The sequence below is a fragment of the Limanda limanda genome, chromosome 11 (genome assembly GCF_963576545.1).
Source record: "Limanda limanda chromosome 11, fLimLim1.1, whole genome shotgun sequence".
Lineage (NCBI taxonomy): Eukaryota > Metazoa > Chordata > Actinopteri > Pleuronectiformes > Pleuronectidae > Limanda > Limanda limanda.
This window is the reverse complement of record NC_083646.1, coordinates 7,328,479-7,337,338: the sequence shown is the minus strand read 5'-3', so window position 1 is coordinate 7,337,338 and position 8,860 is coordinate 7,328,479. Positions and strand designations below refer to the sequence as shown.

Genomic DNA, 8,860 nt, shown 5'->3' with positions numbered 1-8,860 from the left:
CTCATAGATAGATTTTATAAAGGATGATTTGGTTTGATCTGTTTGGTTGAAAAAAAACAGCCGCAGCTGAAACACTCACATTTTACCCCCAACTCCTTCTTCTTGCTGTCCTTTGCGCCCTCAGTGTTCTTGGCACGGCAGAAGTACAAGCCAACGTCGGCAAAATTCACATTAATCTTGTGGTAGAGAGTGTTGAGGGGTCGTGAATACAAAATATTTTCAGTAGTTATTACAGACCGATGATTTGAGTTGATCCTCATCAAGGTGAGAGTTGACTGTGGGAAACTTTCAGCAGTGCAGTTGAAGGTGATGGTCTGACCTTCTGTGACCTCAGAACTCATAGACAGTATTGGTACAGTGGGCGGGTCTGTAGAGAGGAAGCAGAATGTTCTTTAAAGAAGGGACATTATGATTGTATTGCTTTTCTTCCCTCTAGTTTGGGTTACATAGGTTTTTTGTAAATGTAAAAGTTTTACTGAACAAAAAATTAAAAAATCAGTGGTAAAGGGAACTCCTCTCCTGAAGCTCCTAAACTCCTCTTCATCAGTTCAGCCGATACGATTTATTGTACTAAGACAAAGTTGGTGGACAAAGCTTTTGAAACAAGAGCCCTGAGGCTCTGAAACAGCCTGAACGAGGACATACAGCAGACTGAGTCAGGAGCTGAAAACATACTTTTATCTTACTTCATTCACTGATTTCACGTAGGTCTAGTTTTTATTCATTTATTTATTCTTTTATGACAGATTTTTAATTTGTTTGAAAATCTTATTTTGATATATTTTTACTTTTTTTGTTATTTGGGAAGCACTTTGTAATGTATTTTTGAGAAGTGCTATTTAAATAAATCAAGTTATGACAACAGGCCTCTTTAGTCATGTTGAAATAGACGTTTTCAGTTCAAAGAAATGTTGGATAAGTTTAATGATTTAATTAATTTACATAATAGTTAATAGAACCCTGTGGTGTTTTTGACATTGTGGAGTAATGTTTTCTTCTTTTTGGAACCAGCACGTCTGATCAGTATTTACTTTATACACAGAATATATCCTCCTTGTTTATCCATTCACCATCACAAGTGCATCATTCTACTCACATCTGACTTTAACCTCAGCTGGCTGTGACTTTCCACTTCCAATGTCATTGGTGGTTTCACAGCTGTACAGTCCACTGTCAGAGCGACTGGCTGAATTCACCCTGAATGTCTGAGTCTGAGTCTGTTGGATGATTTCCTCTCTCCCATCAGTCGTCTTCCTCCAGGTGACAGAGCTCACTGGTGGGTTGGACTCGGCAGAACAGCTCAGAGTCAACAACACATTTTCCTTCACATCAAGACCAGGATTGGCTTGAACTGTCACATTTTTGGGACTGTCTGCAGTAACCAAAAATATAGAAAACAGAGAACTGTCAGATTTAACCACTGCCCAATATTGTTCCAATTGTCATAAGTTATATTTAATTTAAAAAAGTTTACCACTGAAAAAGTATACTTTTGCTTCGATAGTGTTTTTATGAATATTTTTGGTTTGATCTGTTTTGTTAAAAAAAAGGAAAAGTGGCAGCTGAAGTAAATCGTCGGCGCAGGATTGGCAACAACAAGTGAATCTGAAACAGAAGATTCTTTCAGGTTAATTCACAACCCAGATAGCACACGGATGTGGGTCACTTCAGGCAATGATCTGGAACTTCTGGTCTTCTCGTGGCCCAGGACAAATCTGGACCAAGACACTTGCTATGTGAGTGACGGTGTTGTTGATGTGGATTTATACAGAGCAGCCTGGTGACACTGGTGGACATTTGAGGGTTGTGGGAGGATGGAGCCAATCCCCAGCTGGCTCTGAGAGGTCGCCAGCATATCACAAGGCCCACATCCAGAGAGTAATAACCATAATAATAATCATAACAGCAGGGTGTATTACCTAAAAGATAGAACATCAATAAAATGAATTCATCAACTTACATTTAACAGTGACTGTAATACTCCGGATCAAATATTTGTCACTGTTGTCCTGTGTTTGGCATGAAAACACCCTCCCATCATCCTCCCAGCTGGCTGTGAAGCTGAAGGTGGTTCTTTCCTTATCTTGATCAGAGCCTGTGACCCGTGTCCGGTCGATCTGAGTCACATCTTGAATGTGAGGTTTTGAAGGACATGAACTTGAAGTGGAGCATGTGAGTGTGACCACGTCGGACTCCACCACGACAGCTGGTTCCTCAAAAGTGAGCGGGCATCGGTTTACTGAGAATATGAAAGGAAGAGATATGTGATGATGCGTCTACACAACAACTTAATTCTAATTGTACAGTGTCACTGAGAAGATGTTATTTTAATAGAAACATTGATTTTTAAAGGTGTAGCCGACTTGACTGGGAAACTATGTAGAGCGAAGCTTTAGCCAAACTGCTCTAGAGTCATAACTGATCTAGAAGAGTTCAACCATCAACTAAAACTGAAGCGTCTAGATCACCACCTGGTGCCTGACTGCAGTATAAATCTCACCTCCTGAATTTTAGTGAATGGGACATCAACTAAAATGATGTCAAAGATGGATTCTGTAGTTTTTATCATAGTTTAATGTTATCACTGATGTAGGTTCAAATGTTCATTTTCATGTACGTTTGCTTATTAAATAATTAATTTCGTTGCTCGGGCATGAAGGACACATTTGTCCACTAATTGTAATGTTATGTTTATTCTCCAAAGTATTTTAATATTTAAATTTGTGTTATATCATACCTTCAACGTTGAGGGTCACTTCTTCAGATAACCAAAGGTCAGGTGACCTCCCTACGAATCTCAAAGAATACTTTCCGCTGTCACTTGTTCTCAGGTCACAGATCAAAATACTGCACAGTGGCTTCGGCTCGGCAGAGTAACTATTCTTCCAACTTGAAGATGAAGAGCCGATGTATTTCACTCTGTTTGCAAAGTCAGGACTGACCGGACGTTTCAAGTTGATTGTGCTGTAAATGACAGTGGATCTATAGTCACTGTCGACCCATTGTGCATCTTTCAACCAAAACCAGTATGCATCAAGATCATCAACATCTTCTGTGACTTGGCATTTAACTTCAACGCAGGATCCCTCAGTAGCCAGCAGCCCACCAGGTTCTAGTTCAAAGGGATTTCTAGGGTCACTTGTAGAAACATCTGTTGGTGAAAACACAAGTGGAGAAGTAAATGAGTCTTTAATGCAAATGTTGAAAAAAAAACAACAACAATATTTTCAAAGTGGAGAAATAAAATCCTTACGTTTCATTAGGGCCAGAAAAAACAGCCACGTGACTGTCTGAGTCTCCATCTCATACAACGGACTACAACTGGATTTCTGAAACAAATATAAACTGAAAAGTGGATAAAAACATCTTAAAATTACAGAGATTTTTCACTGTAAAATGTGTGATCAAAGTTATTTTTCTGTCTCAGAATTTTCTTCTTCCTCTTTCCATTTCTTTTACTGACATTTAGAGTTGTCTTTGTTTTGTTCCTCATTTTAAGATGGTTGTGAACTTTTGGTTTGAAAACACAAAAGTCACCGCAGAATTTGTCATTTATTAAAGGAAAATAAATGTGATTATTTTAAAATGGAATATTTGGGCCACATATTTTTTTTAATAACTAAAATATAGTTTGCTTTCCGTTTTAATTTTTAATTTTATTTGACATTGCCTACTTGTTCAAAACACTTTTATCAAAAGAAACCCCAGATCACATTTAAAATATGTTGATTGCACACATATGAGTGTATTTATTAAATTCTCATTTTTTAACCTTTTCGTCTGAAAATTACTGTTTCAAAGTCATATCTGTCTCTTTGGGTTCATCTCAGTCTTCAAGGAACTACGTCGTCTGAAACTGATGTTTGAGATTTCATTTGGAAAAAAGTATTTAAATGAGTGGAAGAAAAAGGGTTTTAAATTATTATTATTATGATTATTATTATTAATAATATTTTTAGTTCTCTTGTTAAAAAAGTTGTTATTACAAAAATCTTGTTTCATCCACAAAAAAACCGTTTGTAATCAGTGTATATACACCAAATAAAACTTCTGAAAAACTATATTTTACTCTAGTAGATTAACATGATGGAGATAAATAACCATAGAAGCTTGTTCTTACCTCAGAGGACCCACTTGTATCAGTCTGTCACACACAGCCTCACTCCAAGAATGAGACTTTACAGAAAAAGGAAGATTCACACAAAGGTGATGCAAACAAAAATGTGCTTACTATCATGCAATCCAGAAAGCAGCTTCTTGTAGGTGTTATGATTACAGTGATAGCGTTTGCAGCTTCTCACAGTATCTGCACTCAGATGCACTTCTTCCCACTTCCTCTTTTTATCGTTGTTTGTTGTGAAGTCTAGTTCACAGGCACTATGCAGTTGACAGTGCTAAACATTTATTTGGAGAATTTATGCAAAAGTCCGCAGCCCTTTAAGTCTCGGGGGTTCCAAACATCTTAAAATGTGCATATTTAGATTAGGGGATACTGCCCTCCAGCTACGGGCCTATCTCCATGACAACTAAAATACTAACTCATTGATGCACCTGTATGAAAATGTAATAACTTTTCAAATAATATCCTAATGTCTCAGAATTTGAACTTTTACTTTGGATTCTCAAGAGTTTAAGCTCAGGATTTAGTCATATACTTGATTTTATTTTACTTATTACTTAACTCAAGTAAATAAAAGGTTTACCTGGTCCGTTAATAGAAATGCATCACAAGATAATGTCCATTTCATGATGCAATGCATGTTGTGTGTACATGCATTCTTCAGAAACCCTGTAGCACTGTGACATGTTCACAAATCCCACAATGTCAATAAACTTTAAAGTTCATCATTAGTACCAACATATTTATTTTTATTTTGAGATACAGGATATTTACATTTCAGGGGTGTGGGTTTGGATTAAGTTCTGGAAAGCACAAAAAAAATACATTCAGCACTGATCTTCAGTATTTATTGTCTACCTGCATATCATTTAAACATATATAGATTGTGTTGTGCAATAATGCATTAAACGTGATACCATGAAATGGTGTGCCTTTTGGCATTCAATAAATTTGGTTAATAACTTTAATTGATTAAACTTACCTCGGGGCACCACCCTTCAAAGGAAGGGAAAAAATGTAGCCAATGTATTGATTAAGTCTCATGAAAGTACCAACTACAAAACTCTGATTAACAATTAAATTCATAACTAAAACCAAAATTACCATATAGATAGTTAGCTAAGCTGAAGGATATAGAGTTATTAACAGTGTAGAGGTTGGCGAAATTCACTTATGCAACATTATGAAAAAACATTTGGGAAAAGAAAAACATTTATAATGAATAAAATAAAGTATAGAAACACAAATTACTAACGGTATACTTCCTAAATAAAGATATGTATGTGAGTATGCGAGTGTGTGTCTGTGTGTGTCAGCCTGCTTCCAAAATGGCGGTTGGCCACTCCAAAGATAACGGACTCCCCCCTTTGGAATGTTTACGACATGTGGCGGGTATCAGAGAGATTGGTGAATAGATATGCGTGTGTCTGTGTTGGTGCCAAACAAGAGAACGTTACTAGATGCATTCAAGGAAAGACTGAAGAGCATAACTAACATTAAATTTCAAATAACTTGTAACCAAAATATCACAGCAACACAAATCAAACTTATAAACATCACAAGGACTCGAATAAACAGTCTTGCTTAGCCTAATACAAGTATTAATCCCAGTTGCGTTACCGTCCGTGGAGAGGGAAAAAGGTTGCTGCGCTGATCTAAGTTCTGTGAAGTCGTCTTGCAGGTTGTGTGGCTCCTGCCTTTGTGGTTCTGTTGTGCAGAACAGTGGCTTGCTGTTTGAAGTTCTCCGGCAGGACATCGCGTCGCTGCTTGAAGGTTGGTAGAGCTTGGATTGGAGGAGGTTTCCCTCGCTCGGTGAGTGGAAAGGTGCAACTCTTGCTCAGACAGAGAGGTGGGTTGTGTTGAGTTGAGGAATCGAAAAGAGGAGTTGGACAAGCCAGGCTTCTCCCCTCTGCGTTGCATGGAAAGAGAATGAAGAGAGGGAGACCCGGCCTTGTATTGGCTTGGTGAACTCATATGTCATGAGGCCCAGAGTGACCAATAGTGGTTGACACTTGTGTCCCCGGTTTGTTTTTCACACCTCTGTGTGACGTTCAGGCACCCTGGGAGACTGAGTTCTGGAGGCTCTGGTTTTCTCCAGAACAAAGGACATGCAGCTTTAGGCTTTTGACTACACATGTAGGCCGAACACCAGTAGTTCACAAATACCAGGTCCCAACAATTATATCAAAAGTTATTAATACAATCGTTTAATACTCACAATATTTACATTTTATGTATCAAAATAAGGATTTTAAACGTTTATCCTACAAATTTGGCTATGCACATCTTGGTGTGAGCTGCTGGAGTCTCTGTTGGTCGTCTAACGTCGGGGCTTCGCTTTGAATCTCACTTGTGAATAGTTCAGCTCCACTTCACCGTCACTGGTGTGGTCGTCCAATAGATTTGGAGATGTTGGTGCACGTGCAGTTGCATTACTAATGTTTTCATAGTCTTGCAAGCTCTCTGGTTCATTCTAGGATGAGAGGCAGTTTATAAATTATTTGTGTGACAATTTCTGGAATGATTTCAACTAATAGCAAAACATAGAGACTGATATAACGTAATGAGAGGTCACGGTTTCTGACCTTTTTAACTCGGGTTGGGTTGGACACCATCGCATACACAGTGTCTTCCTCCACCTTTCTTTGCTTCTTCCTTGAAAAACAAATATCAACATGATGTTTGCTGTTCAATAACATCTGTTTCTCTGGTACTGTAACAGAAAGATGCAATTCTCACTTTTTCTTTTTCTTAAAGTGCAGAGGAGCGTAGTGGACAGAATCGTCCTCGGTGTTTCCAGCTTGCTGTCTTGTGGGGTTTTGTGCAGAGGCAGCCTGAGCAGATGCAGACAGAAAACATCAGTGATTATCAAGCAGCAACTGAATCACTTCATTCCTGCTCTGAAATGGATGCTGTACAGGTTGTCTTTTCACTAATGGCCCCAGTATACTGAGATAGAAGTCCACTGACAGACAGCTACTGACAGGACTAACAGTGAGGGCAGGATATGGAAGAACAAGGAGGGAAAAGCAACAGGTTGAACAGTAAAAGACACATCTGCCTGTAGAGCCAGATTAATACTGATGATAGAAGATGGAAGGCAGTAGCTCTACATGGTCAATTTGAGGGGTTGTAGATATCCTGATAGATTATTTATTTACAATTTTTAAATCTGATGTGAACTTGTTTCAAATCCTTGCATCGTGAGAACTCAAAATAAAACTAATAAAACATTCTGGGACTTTGGAGGCTTTTTAATATATCCATTAAAACATATTTGATTACATATTATTGAAATTAAGACATAATTTATAGTATTTAGAAGAATAAGTAGTTTTACAGCTGTAACAGGTCAGAAGTGATAAAGCAGAGGCTTTCATATCCTGAATCGTATACCTATTCTCTGCATAATCACTGTTTCCTACGATTTCCAATATACAAATAGTCAATTAGAAATAGTTTTTGAACTTTCAACAACTGGTAGTTAAATTATATAAAAAATCTATTGTGCCAAGACATGGTGCTGACAACAGGCCACCGTGACCAGACAATTTGAATTAATTATTTTTGATACAAATCTTCTTGAGTTTTACTAAAGTCTCCATCTATGAGTGTTTTAATTTTTTGTTTTCTTGTTAAAAGTATTTTCTCAACCCGGGACTCACCTGGGGCAGATTCAAAATGCTGTAAACGGTGTTAATGTCGGTCGGAGGACTGTGGAATATAACAGATATATAAGAATAAACACTGGCACACAGAGTCAATGAATATTATAAATAACAGGTCAGACTTTCATTGTGCCATTCAAGTCGGAGGATCCAGAACATAAATGGATGCTTTGACTCCAGCATGAGCAGCAGCCCATGTCTGACTCTGTCCCACACAGTGTTCCTTGTCCTGGGTGGGGACAGTGTGTTGAGTGGGTGTGGTCTTACGTGCTGTCTGGAAGAGGCTGGCGTCGTTGGGTCTCTGGACGCCTCAACTGCTCTGACAAGAGGTCGTCTCTGCTCCTGAAAGGCTCTGCAGAGACATTCTCACTCGTCAGACTCCTCCTCCTGGTACCATTACACCAACCCTTTAATTATTCACACACACACACACACACACACACACACACACACACACACACACACACACACACACACACAGGATATGTCACTTCTGTCCAGAGGTTTTCAATAAAGAAGTAGAATGGCTTAAACAAATGTTTCATCACCAAAGAACCAGAAGGGGATTTGGTGTTTGTTGTTCCTTGTTGAATAGATTTTTTCTTCCTGAATCTGAAATCATAGAGGGACATGATGTGGTTACACATACCAGACCATCTCTGAAATGTATTTATTTAATCAAATGCACTTCTTATTCATTCACCTTAAAACTACGATGATTGAAATGATAATCATCAGGACAAATAGAGCAGGAACGATGAACTTTAGGATGTGCAGATTGTTTCCTATGGCTAAAAGAGAGAGAGCATCATATATATAGCTTGACCTTTGACCCTTGGCTACCAAAATCAAATCAGTTACTCGATGATTCTACTTGTGTGTTTGTGTGAAGGACGTAGGACATAGGACGTATGGAACATGTCTGGTATAAACCTCCTACATGTCTCCTGAGCCTCGAAATTCACTCACTTTCAAACAGATGGACGGGATCAGACAAACTTTTGTCTACTTCATTTTCTGCAACGCAGTAGTAGACTCCTGACTGGTTTGAGTACACTGTGTGGTTTTGATG

The 8,860-nt window shown here is 38.4% G+C and overlaps 1 protein-coding gene across 1 annotated transcript; it reads right to left on the bottom strand.

Moving 5' to 3' along the window:
* Nucleotides 1–1,088: 1,088 nt before the first annotated feature.
* Nucleotides 1,089–3,302, bottom strand: LOC133013924 (B-cell receptor CD22-like). The gene is made up of 4 exons (XM_061081005.1): nucleotides 3,254–3,302; nucleotides 2,738–3,151; nucleotides 1,961–2,239; nucleotides 1,089–1,372 (listed from the first exon to the last, which is right to left on the bottom strand). The coding sequence occupies exons 1-4, from the start codon at nucleotides 3,300–3,302 to the stop codon at nucleotides 1,089–1,091; spliced, it is 1,026 nt and encodes a 341-aa protein (XP_060936988.1).
* Between the last annotated feature and the right edge of the window lie 5,558 nt (nucleotides 3,303–8,860).

Excerpts from the sequence above, each read along its gene's own strand:
- LOC133013924 (XM_061081005.1), bottom strand. The coding sequence starts at position 3,302 with ATGGAGACTCAGACAGTCACGTGGCTGTTTTTTCTGGCCCTAATGAAA. Across the intron at positions 3,152-3,253 it reads TTTTCTGGCCCTAATGAAAC|ATGTTTCTACAAGTGACCCT; the intron begins GTAAGGATTTTA and ends TTTCACCAACAG. Across the intron at positions 2,240-2,737 it reads AGTGACCCTCAACGTTGAAG|TAAACCGATGCCCGCTCACT; the intron begins GTATGATATAAC and ends TCATATTCTCAG.